The sequence below is a fragment of the Brachycentrus maculatus genome, unplaced genomic scaffold, assembly GCF_059751285.1.
Source record: "Brachycentrus maculatus isolate JH-2025_06_01 unplaced genomic scaffold, ASM5975128v1 h1tg000091l, whole genome shotgun sequence".
Taxonomy (NCBI): domain Eukaryota; kingdom Metazoa; phylum Arthropoda; class Insecta; order Trichoptera; family Brachycentridae; genus Brachycentrus; species Brachycentrus maculatus.
The window spans coordinates 2,431,992-2,455,223 of NW_028280845.1; the positions used below are offsets into that span (position 1 = coordinate 2,431,992).

Sequence of the window (23,232 nt, forward strand, 5' to 3'; positions counted from 1 at the left end):
TGCTTCAGGTTCATGTGAAATTATTTAAATACAACCTTCTCAGAGAGTAGGGGGCTTTTATCTTGGGTTTTATGGGTAAAATAGGCTGAATAATTTGGCATTTTTAGTCTGTCAGTATTTTAAGTACAACCATAATAATATTTATCATGTTAGACCTTCTACTATGTGATTTTAGAGATCATAACATATAGAATATCAATAATTTGGTAGGATGAAAATTCATAAAAATAAGGAAATTACAAACATTCATCGCAGAATTTACTTAATTACTAGCTGTACCCGGTTATGCTTTGTGGTCTTTAAAATATATTAAATTATCTTTTTAATATAAATTTACTATATTTGAAATGTGTGCTTGATAATATATAATCAAGCACACATTTAAAATTTAGTAAATTTTACAATGTTTGTGAAGCAATGAAAATCCATTAAATAGAATAAATATGAAACAAGTATTCAGCATTTCATTGTTTACGATTGTAAACATTGAAAATGTTTAGTTTTGAGTGTATTTCCATTCAATTTAACCGATGGAGCTGCCATTGCAGTTAAAAAAAGATTTTCAAAAAATGTCACAGGTAAAAACATCAGTCCCAAAAATAAAAATAAAAGTATACATTTGAGTGCAATGTTGCGTCAAAATTTCAAAGCAATTGGTAAACAATTTTAAGAGAATTTACTTTTTTTGGATTTTTTTTTTACCTACACAAGATAAATGCACAGCTTATTTTAGTAGGTATTTTATTTAGATTAAGTTTGAACAAGCCTTTTCTCTGAAATTTAGCAAGTGAGACGATCCGTCCATGGTATCAGTTCATTATTTAATATTAATTATTTATTATTGTAATTATATTACGTTATTATGTTGTTATAGCATAATATAACGTTATTATCCGTTTATCTCAACAGGTATGAGGGGCAAACGTACATTTCATCCGTACTATTGCATTCTAGTAAGTTTATTAATAATAATAAAACCCTTATCCGCACCCCAATGGTGCATAGGGCACTGCGTCATATAAACGCAGTGTTATCTTAATCGTTTACACATGAAAGAAAGGTGATCAACCCTCCGCTTCAGGTACCAGTCCAGGGTAATATTGAATAAATATTACAGTGAAAAAATCACTTATATTTATTGTACCCCCCTGGGAATTGAACCCGGGACCTCCAGAACGGTAGCCGAGCGTGCTGACCATTACACTACGGAGGCGGAGTTTATTAACACATGTTAATTTTTAACATTTTTTTAAATCTCATTTTCATTACACATATGATTGTGCTAACGAATAAACTAGACACTAAATTACATTATATTATTTAAATAACTAACTAACTAACTAACTAACCATCACGCCGCTTCCCCACAGGGGTAGGCAGAGAGAATAGAGCGCCACACCACTCTGTCCTTGCAAACATTCTTCGCCTCTTCCACGTTCATGCATCTCCTCATACATACCCGCCGATTGTTACGACTCCTAACCTGACCACTTTCAAGTTCACTTTCAATTATTTAAATAAATATACAAAATCCATTCACCAGCTAATCGATTTAGCCAACTGTTACCCTAATTGGAAAATAACGTAACGTTATTGAAAGGTATAATTTACCATCTTAATGTAGGAAAATCATGTTTGATCGAATTTATAAACCATTTTAATACAAGATATTCTCGCCTTTTGAAGTAACGCGGTATTAATGGGAAAATAAATTATTATTGATTTTTTTTAAAGAAGGAAACTGTCGGTAAAATCAGTATGTAACTTTTTTCGTTAATCATTACATATTTAACCTACAATTGGTCAAAAATCTAGAATAAAAAATATTTAAATGATTGATTTTAAAGAAATAATAAATGCTTTTGAATGTAAAAAAAATATCGCAGCACCTCAAGAAGTTCCTCATTTATTAATGAAGTTTCCCTTTTCATTAAAAGATGCAATTTAATCAATTTCATTAATTTCACTAGTTTTATCAGTTTCATTAATTTCACCAGTTTGACCAGTTTCATCAATTTCACGAGTTTCATCAGTTTTGTCAGTTTTATCAGTTTCATTTGCTTGAAAAATTTGCTAAATTTCGCCAATTTAACCATTTTCATCAATTCCGCCAATTTCATTAATTTCATCCATTACATCGATTTCATATTTTCACACGATGCAGATTTTTTTGTAATATATAGTGATATAGAATCTGCAATAAGTTAAAGAGACTTTGGAGAGAAGTTGTAGCATTTGCGATAAATGCCATTAAAATACGAATTAATTGATTAGATTGATGAATAGTTGATTGATTTTATGGTAATTATGTCAGCATTTTTTTGGAAAATTAAATACAAACTTTAATAATTGTAAATCGAAGTCATTTTAATAGAGTATTAATTATATTATAATAATAAAGTATTTTTTATAAAAAAATAAATAAAAAAAAGTCCGCCTCCGTAGTGTAATGGTCAGCACGCTCGGCTACCGTTCTGGAGGTCCCGGGTTCGATTCCCAAGGGGGGTAAAATAAATATAAGTGATTTTTTCACTGTAATATTTATTCAATATTACCCTGGACTGGTACCTGAAGCGGAGGGCTGATCACCTTTCCTTCATGTATAAACGATCAAGATAACACTGCGTTTATATGACACAGTGCCCTATGCACCATTGGGGTGCGGATAAGGGTTCTACTATTTTTAATAAAGTAATTTAAAAAAATGAATTTTTGCAATCCATCTAAAAGTTAACCATTAATTAATTATATGAAATAAATAGTACAAATATGAAAAATTCAACTTTGTTACTTCCCCTGTTATCATTTTTCTCAATAATAAAAAGACGTAAAGCTTCCGTTCATTTATTTGACTAATTAGAGAAGTTTGAAAACACCCATTAATAAAATACGAAAGTTTGATTGCTTCAATAAAAAAGTTACTAAAAAATCATGAATTATATTTTACAGTATCAATTTTAGGTTTTAAATAATAAATTATACGACTTACAACATTTTGGGCGGGTTTAAATTTTTAACAAGGATTTAGACATACCCAAAACACTGTGACTAAAATAGATGGTTAAATTATAAGATTTATACAACCTGATAATCATTTTTGAGCATCTTCCAGTATGTAAAATAATTCGCGAAAGATCTTGCATACATATCAAAACAAAAGAGTCATCAGACTGGTGACGGTAACGGTGATGTAGATAACGGCGAAACCCGGTCACTGGTCAAATAAAACATATGTGGAAAAAACTATAAAGTTATTTTGTAATATAAAATACAGTTCCACTAAGAAATGTCATTACAAAACATATTTCCTTAATCTGAACTTGAAAAAAAAATGAGTTAATTTTTTATGTTACAAAAAAAAAAAGAGTTAATTTTTTATGTTACAGTACCACATTTACTAGCTAGACGCACCAACGAGTCCATTCGCCAGAAACTATTCTTGGATGGCTTAACTCTGGCCAATGTCTATAAACGACGGTTCTTCAGTTATTTGAGCACAATGAGGATAGCCTGGAACGTCTGGGTGTGATCGGTAGCCTAGAGGGGAAGAAATGGAAAGGAAGATCCCCACATTATGGACCGATCAAGTTAAGACAGCAGCAGGCACCTCGGTAGTTGGAGCGCTACGTGCAGCGCAGTCAAGGGATAACTGGAGAAGAGTCATTGCTTCCAAAAGGGTCACAACCCTCTGTAATGAGGAATAAGACGGAGAAAAAGACTATATTTTATTCCACAAAATGAATCTATTGCTTTAAACATGCGTTTCACATAATGAACTTGCTCCTGGAACGAATTAATTGCGATATGCGAGGCATCACTGTGTATTATGTTTCAAAAAACATAAAATGCTAGTATTTTGAATGATTATAGTGAGTTTTTTTTCATTGGTTTTGCAAGTTTTTGCTAGATATTGTATGTCATGTTTCAAAAAACAAAATGCTCGTATTTTGAACGATTACCGTGTTGTTTTTCATTGGTTTTGCATGTTTTTGCTAGATATTGTATTGTATGTTATTTTTCAAAAAACAAAATGCTCGTATTTTGAATGATTACCGTGTTATTTTTCATTGGTTTTGCAAGTTTTTGCTAGATATATACACCGCGTAAAAGTTTGCAGGTCGCAAATAAATTCCACATACGATTCACCTGTCCGCCAGCAGTTGGCTGCTACAAAGTTGAATGGCAAACATAGCAACTAAATAGTATTACGTCTACGTATACGTATACGGGGAGGCTTTGTGGCCCGAACTGGGACGGGGATCTAGACCGGCCGCTTTTAATGGAAACTTTGTCCAGAGCCGGCTGGCGTAAAGTAATAATGTGTGTTTACCGTTCACATGTATGTACACGTATGTCATAAGCGTAAAAGAGGCGTTTGACAGAAGAATGTATGCTTACAGTACTTGGTTAATCTATGAGATACACGTGGTTTTTCAAAGTATTTTAAATTCCCTACATTTTTGGTGTGTCCACATTCTTGTTCATAAATATATTTTTCTCCCCTTAAGAGTTATTTTAACATTTTGACATCATAACATAGATGAAGAAGATTTTGAAAGTTTGGATATTCACAGGGCTTACGACCTATCATAGGCTGGTTTAAGTGATTTATAATATGATAAACGCATATAGCATTCAATTTCAAAAAAGAAAAATATATTTTTGAAAAATGTGCTGTTAAATAAAAATACATTTAGTAATTTTTAATTACAAACATAAATGATTTTTTTCTTTATTTATTTACCAAATATTCTTAATTATTTTCATATAATTAGAAAAAAAAAGTTCAATGATAATTATAGTCAATTATTTATTTCATGCCTTCAATGTTTATTTTCACATTTCGAAGCGTTCCGTATGCTACATATATTTTTTTATTATTTCAAATAAAATAAGTGATTTTTTAAATCCAATAAAAAACTATATCTACTATGATATCAAGTGATTACAGTAATGTGAGCAGGGATAGTACTTATTCGCATTTATACCATACCTACCCTTACAACTAACAACTATCAACATACAATGTTGTGATGAGGTATGCACAATGATATAATATCAATATTATATACATATGTATATACTCCTAGGTATACATATACAGTGAAACTTATAGCTTATTATATTTTGGCTGCAACATTTCGCTTCCATGTTTAATCGTTTCTGTATTGGGTTCAATTCTTACCATGAACCTATGATTGCACTGTCTTAATATGTTAAGAGACAAAAAATAACAAACAAGAAACATACGGAGTGTACATTTAAATGCAAAATAAAAAAAATCAAAATTGACTACTTTGAAGGGGGCCGACCCAGATATATCGCTCACTCCTTTCAAGAACGTCATAAATAAAAAAAAACGTGATTTTTCAGGAGAACGTTTTTAAAGTTTGAAAATACAATACAATTCATTAAAAATAAATATCCAGCCACTTATTAAACTTTTTACTGTGCAACATATCTTTTTAGGTTAAACCTGAAGGTTTTTTCTCCATTTAAAAAATAACTAGTTTATTAAAAAAAAATTAAACAATACCTTTTCTTCAAAATACAAAAACAACACTTTCTGCCCTGTAGCGGGTAAATGTTAAGTTAAAAATATGCCTCTTTTGCTGGGATATAGTGCATTTTTTGGACATTTTGAAAACATGTATAACTGAAAATTCATGATTTTTGATTTATGACGTTCTTGAAAGGAGTGAGCGAAATAAACATAAACTTGTTTTATGAAGTCAGTCTACGTATTAATTGAACAGCCCTCGTTTATTAATAAATTAAAATAATTTACCTAATTAAAATTTGCTTTATCATAAAATATCGATTATTTCGCAATATAAAACCAATATCCGTTATCTTAATGAAAGTCTTAAGAGCTTTTTAAAGTAATTCTGGAAATGCCAAATACTACTACTAAAAGCTTATTCTTTGACAGTTGCCATTTCAACCGTAATTGAATGAAATGGCCAATTTTCTCAATGTATTTACATATATATGAAAAAGTATCCCAATTCCTATCTTGCAGATACAAATCTCCACCCGCGACCGAGAATTCTGAGACACATCCGACAAATTGACACGAAAATTCTTTTATCCAAAGATTTCATCATTCACAATGCATGCGTTCAAAATGCCGTAAGGGCGGCTCCTGATTCCTGAATTTCACTAACCCGAGTCATATAAACATTCGCATAAAGCTATTGTACCCAGTTTGTACCCGAAATAGAGCCTTTGGGAATAAAATTGGCGGGGAGTATCTAAATATATGTATCTATGAATAAAGTGATGTATAAAGCATTAAATCAAGAAAAAAAGTAAAAATCTGTATTAAAGAAATAATAAACCAACATTTCGAGTGTGTCCTAATACTTGTTAATAAATCTAGATTATCTCCAATTCTATAATTGACTCCTATGAGTTATTTTTCATGTTATTTTTAGACATCTCAACACAGATGAAGAAGAATATGGAATACCATAAATACCCAGACTTAGACCATATTCTTCATCATGTATGAATGTTTAGATGTTAAAAAATAATATGAAAAATAATAAACCACTCAAATTCCTTCGTTTCTTTCACGCTACTCCGTTATTCATTTCAAATTGATTATGATCTATTATCATCTATTTCTAACTATTTTGTATTATTTAAATATGTATTTTGTAAAAAAAATCAACAACAAAAATATCTATTTTTAGCACATTAAACGTCATGGAGGGCATCGGTGTCCTCGCTTGTTTTGGATCGCAGTGCCATGGGGGACATCAGTGACCTCAGCCAAGAGTTAACGCTTTGACTTTGGAACCCATCGTCAAATAAAAAAAAATAAACTAAATACATTTTATTATTAAAATACGGAAAGTACCGAAAACTTTTTTTTTGTGAATTTCAAAATGTAAAAATTTCAGAATTGGCGTTTGAACTGTTAATTTAAATTTTACTTGGTAAATACCACTATTTCTTAACACAGTATACGGTGTTTGAAAACGACGCTAAATGCATTTCACGTTTCACAAAACAAGGACAACACTTCAACATTATAAAACATTTTAACTTATAAAAATACTACAAATTATAGATCAATTATAACCAATATAATAATGACTAAAGCCTCCCCTTATTGTACACGTTCCGATGGTAAATATATGAAGAAAAAAAATAAGAAAACAACTTTTCCCCCTCTTTATCCTTCACCGTCCCAAGGACTCAACTAACGGTGTTTGATAATGATCCTGAATGTATCGATACATGTGTGACAACATATTTTAAGAAAAAGTGGTATTTACCAAGTAAAATGTAAAATAAAACGGAATTTCACGCAACGTACAGTATGTCAATAATAAACACTGGTGCACCTGTGCGCCGCAAATTGTAAATTCCTTATCGGGGTTGCAGAGACATAACCTGGTTAAGTACGGCCATATTGCGTTAGTGTGAACACGAGCCGCACAGATCGGTGACATAGTCCCCACAGAGCGCTCATTGCGGCTTCACGGGGATTAAAACTAATTGAATATCACCGAACACGCCTCTACTCTACGCCACTGGTTTTAAAGATCAGTGGAATTACACATAAACTGACAATAAACTATTACATAAACATAAGATTAGAAGTACAACTTTCGCAAATTAGAAAACTGCAATTAGAAAAAAGATTTCGAGCTCACTCAAAATAATTGGTTACATAATCAAGGATTCTTAAACAAATTACTAATATTAAATAATTCTATCCGTTAACTCAATCATCTACGATGACTAAAAATACACATGTATTTATATGTATGTATGTATATATATATATATATATATATATATATATATATATATATATATATATATATATATATATATATATAACATATATTTATATATATATTCATTCAAACCCTTATACGCACCCCAATGGTGCATAGGGCACTGCAATCATATAAACGCAGTGTTATCTTGATCGTTAACACATGAAGGAAAGGTGATCAACCCTCCGCTTCCGGTACCAGTCCAAGGTGATATTGATTAAATATAAGAGTGAAAAAATCACTTATATTTATTTAACCCCCCCCCCCTGGGAATCGAACCCGGGACCTCCAGTACGGTAGCAGAGTGTCCTGACCATTACACTACCGAGGCGGGCAAAATGATATTAATAGTATAAAAAAAATCGAAAGTTCTATAAAATAAATGTAATACGCAGCAAAGAAGTGGCACATTTTGTACAAATTTCCAACCGACGAAATAGGAATTGGTCAATTTCCATTTGAAACATTCCAATAAGCGTTATGTGACTATAACAGCTGGAATTCCATTCGAGCTTTTATTTAATACTTCAAGTTAATTTTAATATATGCCCACTATAAAATTCGCAAACATTTTGCCCAAAGAAAACTGTAAATTCTTATTTACATTTTTCTCCGACGTTTTGGGTACCTGTATGATAAAAAAGAAATATGTTTACAGATCCTTGTACTCGTATGTACGCAACAAAATAAATATAAATTTCTTGGAAATATTAAATGCTATGTTTTCCTTCTAAATATTTTGAATCAAACGTGTTTGACTATAATTTATATTTTACTGCTATTTGTAAAAAAAAAACGGAGCTTAAATTCACATTTATTTATCTTTCGTAATTACAATTAATAATACGTCATTACTGAATATTCTCGTGCCAAGGGCATAACATATTTAAGAAAATCATTTGAAAGAAAATTGATTATGACATGCAATCGAATGCGATATGGTCGATAGATGAGGCCTATTTCAGATCTACCCATTTTTGACTTATGGATAGGTCTTTTTTTATTTATTTTGGATTTTTAATGACTTTATGAGTATTGGAAGCAGATTATACAACATTTTTTGCATACTAATCAAAGTATATAAAATGATATATTTTTTATTGTCATGAATGTCAATGTTTTATCGTTATGAGTGAAAGTGTTTGTTCAAAATTTTAAACCTCCTTATCGCTATCCTTTCGCTATTTATCGAATGCTTTAAAATTTTGGCACAATGTTGCACTTCAATGCCTGTGAGAGAACATGTTTTTTTTTACCGCAATGGCAGCGTCATCTGTTGAACGTAATAGCAATACATGAAATAATAAGCCTTGCTTATGGCAGACTGCGTGCTTCTTAATAAATGCCTACACATTGTTTTTGGGTATACATAATGTAAACTCACAAGTATTATTAAATTAAACGTAATAGAAATGTGTGCTTTTGATTTTCCTTCTTTTTTATTTAAACAGTCTGAGCCTTAGCAACGGTAAGCCGGTACATCTAGTACTTATTAAAAATATTCTCAAAGTTATGATTATGTTAAAATGTTCGTTATAATTTTAAATACACTTTTACAAACTTGATTAATCCAGGTAATTTTATTCATTTATGAATTTGTAATTGTAGAATCTAAATTTTCATGACTTTAAATAGGAAACAAGTCCTTTCGAGATTAAATAAAGGTATTTTAGAGTAGCGAAGAGCTTTTAAAAATTAAGAAGAATTGTTGATGGCTTTAAAAAATATACATAAATGAATATGCACATAAATTTACCAAGAAGTCGGTAATATTAGGCTGTTTTAGATTAAGTTAAATTAGTTTATTTGAATGGTGTGTTTTTTATTATTATTTTTTATTCAAACGTAAACTAAGTTTATGCAAATATTTTTGGTCGTATTTTATGCACTGACGATAATACTAAATTAATAAAATATCTATAAAAAATTGTAATTTTGTTCAACATCATTGTAGCTGTAAATGTGTGATTTTAACATTGTTCATATTAATCTTCTAATTTTTAAAAATTAATATTCATGTTGCATGATGGTAACACATGTCGCTCACTCCTTTTAACGTCATTTATCAAAAACATGATTTTTCAGGAGATCGTTTTTAAATTTAAACAAATAATAAACTGTATTAAAAATAAATATCAAGCCACTTATTGAACTTTTTACTGTGCAACAGATCTTTTTAGGTAAAACCTGAATGTTTTAAAATTAAATAAAATTAAAAAACTAATTAAACAATACCTTTTCTTCAAAATGCAAAAACAACACATCTGCCCTGTAGCGGGTAAATATTAAGTTAAAAAGATGCCGCTTTTGCTGGGATATAGTACATTTTCTGGGCATTCCGAAAACATGCTCAACTGAAAATTGACGATTTTTGATATATGACGTTGAAAGGAGTGAGCGATGTATATAGTACATTTGTAGCATTTAAAAATATTGTTCTCAGCGTACTTTTTTGATAACTCATTATAAATTAAAAAAGAAAAACTAAAAACGAAAACCCTGAAATATGTTTCAATACTCCCTTTTAACTTTTGACTTTTAATAATACAGTCAAAACAAAAACATGCCAGTTACTTTCTCTCACTCTAAAAACCCTGAAATGATCTGAAATATTTGCTAAACACTGAAAGTTATTTATTATATTCACAAATAAATAAAGACAATACGAGAAAACCCAAAATATTCCATTCAATTGCCCTCACCCCGAAAACCCTGAAATTCTCTGACGTATTTGCTTAACCCTGAAGTATGTTTTCATATTATTTATTAACTTTAAACAATAGGGGCAAAATTAAATGTACAATTTAATTTCTTTCACCCAGAAATTTCCTATAACATTTTGCTTAACTTCAAATTATGTTTTTTTTTTGCATTACCTGAGCTTAAAAAAGGATCACAAAACATAAGAAATAGATCTCAGAATACGAAAAATGGCGTTATGTATAAAACAAAATTATGTCAATTCTGAGCCATTATTATCTTGAAAACGAGTATTAATTATATTAATATTTGTATCTTAATGAATTCATTGGTTTTAAAAAAATATCCGGAGAAAGTTTAAAACGCGCCACATAGTTAAATTTTCATAAAATTTAAACGTTTTAAATTCCTAAGCCATTTTTACTATCTCGAAGACAGAGATGGATTTGCGTGGAAGAAAAATGACCACCGAAAGGGTGCATCTCTGGCCGTCTCGAAATACATATTTTAAATTTTATAGTGTCGACAAGCTTCCACCACTTATTTCGGATGCAAATCTTCTCGGAATATGTAGATTTATCCATCGGGTAGGGGGTAGCTAAATTGGACCAAGTTTCGCTAGTACTCTGTCTTGACGGACAAGAGTGAAGATAGGAGGGATGGGGAATTCGGAATTAGTCGAGAATCCAGGTGAATCCAATAATTTACATTCCCCAATTTAACATTTTCTTCGTTCAATTTCTAAATTCGGTTCCGTCAGAGTTTTATTTTAACATTGATTTATATAATTTTTGAATACAGAGTAATATTTTTATTTTAACTAAGACGGTGATTTAACTGTGGCTAGGACACCGGGTATTGGATTGATAAGTCACATTGATTCTAAATTTACATTATTTTTGACATCTCAACATAGATGAAGAAGAATATGGAAGTCTGGGTATTTATAGGGCTTACGACCGTCAAATTAAACTTATTAGACTTCTTCATCTATGTTGAGATGTCAAAAATAATATAAAAAAATAACTCCTAATGGATCATTTTCTTGATGCGTTATTATTGAAAAATAAATAAATATGAAAAATCACAAGACTATCGGTAACATTCCTAGTGAAATCTGTAGAGAAGTAACGGAGATATGAAGGTTGAAACATCATATATTTTAATAAAACGAAAAACGGACACCGCTATACGTCGTCAAATTTTACATCATCGTGTATGTTATGCGTATCCCTTTATGTATCTGCTTTATAGAGCTGTAATAGTAGTATTCTGGATTCGTTTCTGTGACGTCATTCGTTACCAACTTACGAAAACAACGTTTTTTCGAAGGTGAATTTTGCAAAAGAAAGTGATGAACGAAAATATTGATTATATCGGCTGTTATAAACAGAAAACGAGTCTTACAAAATCCTTTATAGGCTGAATATGCTAAATTAGATATTCCTCCCGAGTGATAATACCCTATAAGAGATAATCCAGATTTTTTTAGTATTTGGAGATACTACATAAATAAAATGTTGTTACACTTATTCATGTTTAAATAGAAAATAGATTTTGAACAAATGTATGGGATTTCAAAAACTTGCACTGTATGACATTATCTGATATGCATTGAATGTGTTAACACACTAAAGACGGGAAAGGTATTTCTACCCATTCGGTCGATTGAAACTTAAGACCTTTAACTTTATTAGATCATCATGCTGATATTAATTGTTGCAATTAATAATATAGATCTACCATATAAGTCTGACCATATTTTAAATATCAACCACATTTTTTGTTGTTGTAGGTTTTGATTTTTGGCATAAATTTTGAGGTGAACTTATACACAACATAAAACAAATGAAAAATATAAGAAAATAACTTACCCTAAAACGTCATCTGCTCCTGGTTCGTCGAATCTCATCATATCTCCTAAATCATTAGCGAAACCCTGAAAAAAAAATGTTTAAAATGCAACAAATCAAAAATAATCGTTTCGTTTAATTTTCTTAATGATAATAATAGTTGTAGGTATATGCATGAGTGTGTAAAAGGCGACGGTTATTTACAAAGACAAAGTGGTGTGGCGTTCTATTCTCTCAGCCTACGGCTGTCCAAATTTAAAACACAGTAAGGGACATTTTTTTTGTAGTAGTTTTTTTTTGCAATTTTGGACTAAGTATAGTCTACTTAGTCCATAAATACAAAAAAAACCTACTACAAAAAAATGTCCCTTACTGTGTTTTAAATTTGGACAGCCGCCTATCCGTGCGGGAAAGCACATTAAAATATTTGAAATACTTTATTATACCAAGTTTTCCTCGGTCTTTCACTGCTTCTATTACCAACCACATTCGCTTTATAAATTTGTTTCACTATTCCATCTTCACTCGTTCGACCCAAATCATTCCCAAACTATCTCAATACGCCTTTCTTATTTTATCGATAATGTTTGTGTCAGCCTTGCATTCATTCCTTATTTTGCCATTCGAACATCTATCATATCGTAGTCATACAGGAGAAAGTGACCAAGTGCATTGTTTTATAAAAACGTGATCATTGACTATTTGATATCTTACTAGCTTAATATTGCCCTGAAAAAATCCCAAAGGATTTTAAACTTGGAAGTACAATATATCGATTCGTTAAAAATGACTAACTGAATTGGTGTTTATTTTCTTGCCAAGCAAAAGTGACTTTAATGGCCCTCCTAAGCTTTTTACGTTTTGGTAGTTGGTAACTTTCTCCTGTACGACTACGATATATTGTCTTACCGCACATTAGTCTGAGATATCGCCTTTCGACTGCATTCAGCCTACTTCTATCCTGATTATTATCTTCAACATGATTTAATTTCTAAGAACAACATTTTCGAGTAAGTGTTTTTATGAAGAAACTAAAAAAAAACAAGCGTTTTCTTTGGTTTGTGTATTTTTTCTTTTGATACTAGATAAATATAAAATATGGTGGTTTATATAAATAATGCGATTTATTCTGTAACAAAGAAAATTGCGAATCTTCTGTTATTATTTATTATACAATGGCAGAGTAAGCAAAAATCAATATCATTAATAAATCCAAAACACAATTGGTTTCAAACAAGGAAAAAATTCTCTTCCTCGTAAGAATAAATACGGAATGAATAAAATCCTTTCTAGAAACATCTTTCACAGAGCAAAATAGAGAGTATTATTACTGAGAACAAATATCAAAACAAGATTTCTGATTCTACTGATTTAATTTCATTTAAAATGACAGCTGTTGGAGCAAGTGGACGTATTTATATACAATTTAAATCAGACAAAACAGCCGTTACTTTTTATAAAATTCAATACTTTCATTAATTTATTCGGCAGTCACTTTGTGGTTAAGTATATCCATTATTAAAATGATGTTTGATATGCATCGAAACACGTGTCACAATAGATTTTAAGAAATGGTGGTTGCTACCAAGTAAAACTTAATTTAAAAATTAAATACATCTATAAATCGTGTTTTGATTTTCATAATTAATACTATAGATCGTTGACTATGGAGTTCAAAAAAGTAAAGAATTAAGTATTGTACATACATATATATATATATATATATATATATATATATATATATATATATATATATATATATATATATATATATATATATATATATATATATAAACATATATATATATATATATATATATATATATATATATATATATATATATATATATATATATATATATATAAACATATATATATATATATATATATATATATATATATATATATATATATATATATATATATATATATATATATATATATATATATATATAGATTTCTATAAAGAAGTAGTTGCTCTAGTAGGTTCATTGAGTACAATAAATAACGCAATAAAAAGCTTTAAAAAACCACACGATTTTGATGTTTTCCACCGAAACACGTGTCTGGAGTGCGAAGTCGCCGCGCGTAAATCCAGCATGACATTACTTGTCTCGCTTTTTACAATACCACTTTAAAAATTCAAAAGCGGAATAAGTTTTACGTCTCGGAGCGAGCTTTTGTTTTTTCTCTTGGCAAGTTGTTCCACCAGGCGTGCACTGAATATTTGAAATTGTATCCGAACCGTAATTCCGGAGATTATCGTAATTCCAGGTTGCGCCACGCCGTTTCTCCGTCATTCAAATGAAAATATTTTAAAAATAGACTCAATTTGAGTCGTGCCTCGAAACCAAAGGTTCTCGGAGAACTTTACCCAGCGTGTATCGGTTTCAGCAAATTTATTCATGGAGGTGTGCCGATTTTTGCATTTAAAAGGGCATCTTTTATCATGATATAACGAGAGTCACATGACTATATTGATGCTATTTGACAATATTTATTTTATAATTCACAACATTCTCCTCTTCTTTTTCTTCTTCAAACCCGCACCCCAATAGTGCACAGGGAACTGCCTCATATAAACGCAGTGTTATCTTGATCGTTAACACATGAAGGAAAGGGGATCAACCCACCGCTTCACGTACCAGTCCAGGATTATATTGAATAAATATTAGAGTGAAAAAATCACTTATATTTATTTGACCCCCCCCCGGGAATTCAACCCGGGACCTACACAGGCGGACAAATTGATTATACGGACCTAATATACCAAATAGACTCAATTTTTTTTATCAATTTATAATACCTACAAAATTTTTGGTGTGTCCAAATACTTGTTCATAAATCTGGATTATCTCCAATTAAAGGAGTAATTTTTCATATTATTTTTTGACATCTCAGAATAGATGAAGAAGAATATGGGTATTTATATGGCTTTTTTTACAGTCTGGCATTTACATTTATCACGGTCGTAAACCCCGTAAATGCCCATACTTCCATATTCTTGTTCATCTATGTTGAGATGTCAAAAAATAATAAAATAATACCTATGTTGACAAATTAACAAATTAACCAGCTGCCTGACATACAAAATTGAACCCAGTCAGGGATTTAAAATGAATGAACTGAAAAAATACTTTTTGAAAAGATATTTGTGTTAGTGATAGTTATATTTTCTCTTTTTTTTCTTCTCTAAAAACGCTTCTTACCTTATGTTTTTTTATTTGCCCATTTACTGTATCTTTTACTGATTTATTTTTCATTTTGTCCTGTGTTTTCTTATTTGTTTTTTATTTATTAATTTTAACTCCCTTTTAAGTACATTTGCGGGCTTATTGCTAAAAAGCAATATCTTTCAACCAATAAACAGATTTTCAGTCTTGTTAACCTTGATCCCATGACTAAAAATGAGGTACGGAAATTACTGATCGAGAATATTAAATATTTGACCATGCATACATATAATATGTTTAAATAAATAAATTAAAATATCTCACATATTCCCGTTATTTTTACATTTATTCATTTTCCATACGCATAACATATTTAAAAAAAAATATTTATATTTAAATAACTCCCAGGGAAACCCAAATTTATGAACAAGGATTTGCAAAATGCTGTGAATTTAATTTGTCACTTTTTTCTTAAATTATTGCATCAAAATAAAGCTCTTGGCTATTTGAAGATTACAGGCAAAACGGAGTTGATTGCAGTAAAATAACAACGAATATGTTTTTTTTAAAATTATCTATCGACCAAATGACTCTAAAATCTAGCTATGGCTTATGCAGCATAGCTTATCATGGCCGTACTTAGGTTTAAACTTCATTATTAAAGGCTTTATATATTCATGAGTGGATTTACTCTTTTTGTTTAAAGTTACTACAATTTCATGTAATTCACGAGTGGAAATTCCAGCCAGAAATACTGGCGCAACAAATATGTGGACTTTAACATTGGTATTTATATTAACGCTACCGATTTCACATGCTATTAATGATCAAAACATTGTTCGAATACAATTTCAATGAATGATAAATGATTTGAATACCTCTCCATTTTCCGGTGGATCTCCATTTCCGAACGTTGAGGTCACGATCAGAAGAAGGGCTTCATGTTCGATGGAAGAAACGTCATAATCTGTCATGCAGTACACCTGAAAAGAAAAACGTTATTAACTTTACGAAATAATAACTATTTATTTAACAGTAAATGCTTTGCTTGACGCGAGTAATTCGTACCAGCAAAATGGCGCCCTAAACGAATCAGCGCTAAACGATTTTTCACATACACATAGTATATATATATGTATATATATATATATATATATATATATATATATATATATATATATATATATATATATATATATATATATATATATATTTATATTTATATATATATATATATATATATATATATATATATATATATATATATATATATATATACATATATACATATATATATATATATATATATATATATATATATATATATATATATATATATATATATATATATATATATATATAAATATATATATATATATATATATATATATATATATATATATATACATATATATATATATATATATATATATATATATATATATATATATATATATATATTTATATTTATATATATATATATATATATATATATATATATATATATATATATATATATATATATATATATATATATATATATATATATATATATATATATATATATATATATATATATATATATATATATATATATATATATATATATATAATATAAATATATATATATATATATATATATATATATATACATATATATATATATATATATATATATATATATATATATATATATATATATATATATATATATATATATATATATATATATATATATATATATATATATATATATATATATATATATATATATATATATATATATATATATATATATATATATATATATATATATATATATATATATATATATATATATATTTATAAATATATATTTATATATATATATATATATACATATATATATATATATATATATATATATATATATATATATATATATATATATATATATATATATATATATATATTTATAAATATATATTTATATATATATATATATATACGACAATGGTACAGCACCGTCTTTTTTTACACACTTTTGACCAATGTGTGTACACCATTTTTGTATGCAGTGCTCAATCATCGCGATTTTATATGCAAAAACTAATGCGTTTCAAACGGTAAAACAGTATTGTAGCACATATACTAGTACAAACTTATTGGGAATGCACACACCTCACAATAAATATTGGGAAAATGTTCGATTCCTTGGTAAATTACTAAACCGCACTATTAAAACAGCGTTATAATGAAACAGCGTAAATAGGGGTGGCGTCAAGCGGGGTATTACTGTCTTATGTAATAATGGTAGAAGTACAGGATCATCAAAAACCATCGGAAAATTTATAATTTATTTTTAAGGAATAAAAACTCTACGCAGATTAATGAGGGGAGGAAAAGTATGTATGTACATCTATATATGTTTATGGTTCAAATCGAAACATAGTGCTTGAATCACTAGAATTTCACAAGAGACATCTATAGTGAGACGAAAAAAGGTTTTTAATGAGCATAAACTCTTTCATTTGTATGTGAAGTAGAATTAGTAAATGTTACAGGTGTGTAAAGCGTGTGTAAATCACTTAAATCAGCCTATGATAATCGTAAGCCCCGTAAATAGCCAGACTTCCATATTCTTGTTCATCAATTTTGAGATGTCAAAAAAAATTATGTGAAGACTAAAATTATTGAATTAATTACCTGTTATAGTTTTTTTTAATGTTGGCATTATTTTTCTTTGACCCTGAATTATTTCAAAGATACAAATCCCTTCTGACATGTCTCATAACTGTTGAGTATGCATGTTGTAGTTTTACTGTAAAAGCAGATTCAAGTGTAACTAACTTTGAGGACTTTGCAATTGGCTTCCTTGCTGTCATCTCAGAAACGGTTCTGTGAAATGCGTCTACCGAGAATATGGGCCAAGATCCTAATAAGATATAAACTTACCTTACCTGTAGAGATGTTGTGAGATGAAACTTAATGGTATTTAATGTTCAGGTGAATAAGGGTTGTAACAATATATATTTACAACGTTGTGGGTGTGTCTAAATACTTGTTCACAAATCTGGATTATCTGTAATTAGGGGTTACATATTTAACCTGTAAGCTGCGGATCGCATCTATTGTCGTTTTTTATAGATGTACCGTTGACTGCGGATCGCATGCATAGTCGTTTTTCACCTTTACGTACTTATATTAACACCTATGGATAATTTTTTGCACTTAAATTTGGTTCGAGGCATGGATAAATTAGTTTTCTTTGATTTACTGTCATAAAATATCAAAATTATTTTAATTTAGTGTCAACTTTATCGTGAATACTTCCGGTCGGCTCGTGCTCCGCAGATACGACAGCCGCGTCTTCTATACAGCCGCCATACTTTAGGCCGCGAGTCCGTAAATGTTAATATTTTTGTGTAAATACACCATAAAAACATAATAAGTAAAGTGCATTGTGTACTGTGAACATCTATGATGGATATCCGAAAGTTTCACTACAAAAAAATTGGCAAAAATATGCTTTTTTTGTCAAAAATATTGTAATGTAAAATAATCCACCACGGGACGGAATGTTTGACACCCGAAATTGAGCAGCTTAGAGGTTAAATAACTCCTAATTGGAGATAATCCAGATTGAAAAACACTCAAAATGTTAGAAAAAAAATCAACTGGTTAAATTATAAACCTAAATAAAAAATGAGAATGATATTTTCTAGCGTTTCTCAAGTATGTGAATATAATCCAGGATGCAGACCTAACATACAAATGAAAGAGTTTCTGCTTATTAAAAAGCTTGCTTCGTCCCACCACAGATGATTCTCGTGAAGTCTACCTAGTTCAAAGACTATGTATATTTGGAAGATCATTATATCTAGAAGTTCCAAGAATTTGAATAGTGTGGTTGTCAATCATAGGTAGAATTGGTGCATGTTACACGTGTGTAAAGTGACAACTTAAACCAGCCTATGAAGCCCCGTAAATGCTCAGACTTCCATATCTTCTTCCTCTGTGTTGAGATGTCAATTTTTTATACATATTTATGTATTACAGTTGTCATAATTTATACAAATTACATATTGTGAGTATCTCTATTTGAACCGCCTTTGAAAAGCATCTTAGTTTAAAAAAAAAAAACATCACCATTTTGGATATTTTCAAATCCTTGTTCACAAATCTGGGTTTCTTAAGGGTTATTTTTACATAATTGAATATTGCTTGATCAGTGCGTGATCATAGTGCGCATAAATTCGATCTCGCTAAACTTTCGTAGTCGCTTTTATTTTAAAAAAACTGGACTGCCGGACGGTAAAATTCCGTGTAGTGCATAAGCGCTCTAACGTGGTGGAACGGCGTTCCGGCACTTTTAAAACAGATAAAATGATATTTTAATATAATTTGTTTTAGTAAAAAAACTTGACGTGAAGTGAGTTCCGGTACCTGTTTTGTTTACAAAAAAGCCCCGGTTATCATCAAGATGGATCAGCATCAGCAGGCACTTCGGTGGTTGGAGTGCTACGTGTAGCGCAGTCGAGGGATTACTGGTGAAGAGTCATTGCTTCCACAAGGGTCACAACCCTCAGTAATGAGGAATAAGACGGAAAAGAAAAAGAACCATCCATAGGGTGTATAATCTATTACCCAATCAGCAGATTACCTGGGCATTGAACGCGTGTCCGAATATGATGCCCAGCTTCTTGGCGTACTGCTCCGACTTGCCGGTCTCCGTGGCGTACAGGACGGTGGCCTTGATGCGGCGCGAGAGTGCTTTTCCGAACAGCTTGGAGGTGAACTTCACGGCCCTGGCGATCTGCTTGAAGTGGAACTTCCTGCGCGGCTTCTTGGACACGGAAGATCGCTCCCCCTCGCGCCCTTTGCGGAACTTGTGCGTCTTCCATGCAGGGTCCTGTGGAGAGATAAATATTTCATTAGCTGCCTTATTTATGGTTATTCAAAAATGTAGGTAAAATTTCTTCGTTTTTATTTGTTCATAAGATTCTTAATACTTATTTTCAATGTAAAAGATTTTTTCAAACAAAAGACCCTTTTTTTCTTTTGGTTCTCAATGTCACCGCATAATTTTTATTTAATAATATTCTATTAAAACATTTTTACAAATATAATTTGTATTGAATGTAATATATCAATCATTAAAGGCAACACGATGTATGATATATGATGGAATTGTGAACAAGTTTTTCTTTTATCAACACACCTTTCTGAATTGCATCGATAATGATTATCTCAGCCTTGCATTCCTTGAAATGCAAGACATTATTAAATAAGTATTATAAATAAGAATTATCGATACAATTAAGAAAGGTGTGTTGAGATGGTTTGGGCATGTGAATCACATGTATAAAGAAAGAATAGAAAAACAAGGCGAATGTGGTTGTTAATCATAAAATCTATAAGATATTCAATACTTGTTTGGAATGTACCAGTAAATTTTTTTAAAAAGAAAAGGCCCATTAATGACCCTCTTTATATCTTTTGGTTCTCAACATAAGATGTCGCCAGATAATTTTTTCTATATTATAATATTGGTTCTAATGATTATTTTTACAGATATATTTGAATTGAATGTAATATATCAATTGCAAAAGGCAAAACGATGTATGATAGGTGTTTGAATGGTGAAAAAAAAATGAATGGCTGAGATAAGCATTATCGATAAAATTAAGAAAAGGTGTTTCGAGATGGTTTGGGCATGTAAATCACACTTTTCTTAATTTTATCGACAGTGCTAATATCACATCAATTTCAAAAAAAGGAAATTTGAAAAAATCATAATTAATCCGAAGAGAAAGACCAAATTTCCAGGAAAAGCCCCCAAACGAAAGAAGACCTTGAAAACGATGATAAGCGGGTAGATTATAAAACCAACATAATGGAATGTATAGCCAATAGTCCAATCACGGAAAATGACGATGCGGAAACAGCATGGAGTAAAATAAGATCACATATTCACAATGCGTCTGAAAATGCACTAGGAAAAAAGAAAGTAAATCTGAATGGAGGAAAAAATACAAAACCTTGGTTTACATAGGAGGTTAAAAAACTAGCTTCAGAAAAAAAGGATAGTAAATGTACTGTAATTAGATGCGTCTTTTCCAACTTAAATTCTCGTTGAAATTCCCGAACGAACATAAACTCATGTTAAGGTAAGACATTAAAATTTTCAAATAAGCATATTTATGAAGAAGTGCTGAAATACATTCCCAACTCTCTTAACAAAACAAAGATATGTAACAGCCTTAACAAGATTCATTATATAACACGTGTACGAATTCACATTCAGATCTGAATGTGAAATATTGGTAAACGGAGAGATTCTGGAACAGGTAGATGATTTCGTGTATTTGGGTAGTATGTTTTCTAGGGATGGAAAGATTGATAAAGATATAGAAAGGAGAGTGAATGCTGGGAACAAAGTGAACGGTGCACTGAAATCAGTTATAGCAAATAAAAACCTATCAGCGGAAGCTAAACTGGCAGTGCACAACGGAGTCCTGGTTCCAACTCTAATGTATGGAAGTGAAACATGGAGTTGGCAAAAGAAGGATGAAAGTAGACTGAATGCAGTCGAAATGCGATCTCTCAGAAGAATGTGTAACAAAACGATGTATGATAGATGTGCGAATAGTGAAATAAGGAAAGAATGCAAAGCTGAGATAAGCATTATCGATAAAATTAAGAAAGGTGTGTTGAGATGGTTTGGACATGTAGAACGAATGAGTGAGGAAAGAACGGTAAAACAAATTTATGAGGCCAATGTTAGCGGGAAAAGAAGCAGAGGAAGACCGAGAAAAACATGGCACGATCAGGTATGCCAAATACTTGAAAGTGGTCAGGTTAGGAGTCGTAACAATCGGCGGGTATGTATGAGGAGATGCATGAACGTGGAAGAGGCGAAGAATGTTTGCAAGGACAGAGTGGTGTGGCGCTCTATTCTCTCTGCCTACCCCTGCGGGGAAGCGGCGTGATGGTTAGTTAGTTAGTTAGTTAGTGTACGAATTCGCAAAGTCCTGAAACTAATTTCAGACTCTCGATCTTATGACATTATCACATTCCCGGGAAAGGAGAATTACGACCCGCAGATCTCGGTATTGCAGCTGTGAACTATAATAATGTTTCTTGTCTGTTCTACGCCATTTTGTTTCACTTCTTACTAAAATAAACTGAGAAAAACTAAGTTGCAAATTCTATTATAAAATCTCGTGATTCAATAATACACCTCCCACGTGACTTTCGTACTGTCTCCATGTTTCATTCTTCGTTTCAAATTTGAATATAAATAAATAATAATATTTATAAATTTTCAACAAACTACAAATTATGACAGTTGAACAACTAAAAATAAAACAATATAAATAAACAATGTTTCGTGAAGTATAACATTTTTTATTTATTGATTTGGCGTTTAATTTGTAGAACTCTATTAAAATTTATGTATTAATTTTAACTCAAACACAGATTTTTTGAGTCTACTTTGTTGTATTTTATTAACAAAAACACATAAAAAATTAATATTGTGACAATTGTCTCGCCTAGTTATGGCATTTTCAAACGAATGACATTCGAAAATTGGAAGTGGCATTCAAAAAACTGATCTAAGGGGTAGATGTTCGACAAATTCATAAGTGGAAATATCTGGAAAACTAAGGCACTTTTATTAGTACTTTTATAAGTCATATTTTCATTTTTTGGTGTGTCATAAGCTGG

General features: G+C 30.3%; 1 protein-coding gene across 1 annotated transcript in view; it reads right to left on the reverse strand.

Annotated features, from left to right (window-relative positions):
- Nos (Nitric oxide synthase) overlaps positions 1 to 20,413 on the reverse strand; it is a gene marked incomplete at its 5' end in the record, with an annotated part of 40,011 nt that extends 19,598 nt beyond the window's left edge. The window contains 3 exons of the mRNA XM_088258131.1: positions 12,371 to 12,435; positions 16,401 to 16,505; positions 20,165 to 20,413. Coding sequence (XP_088114257.1) covers positions 12,371 to 12,435; positions 16,401 to 16,505; positions 20,165 to 20,413 — 419 coding nt within the window. The remainder of the gene's footprint in view (positions 1 to 12,370; positions 12,436 to 16,400; positions 16,506 to 20,164) is intronic.
- Positions 20,414 to 23,232: the final 2,819 nt, after the last annotated feature.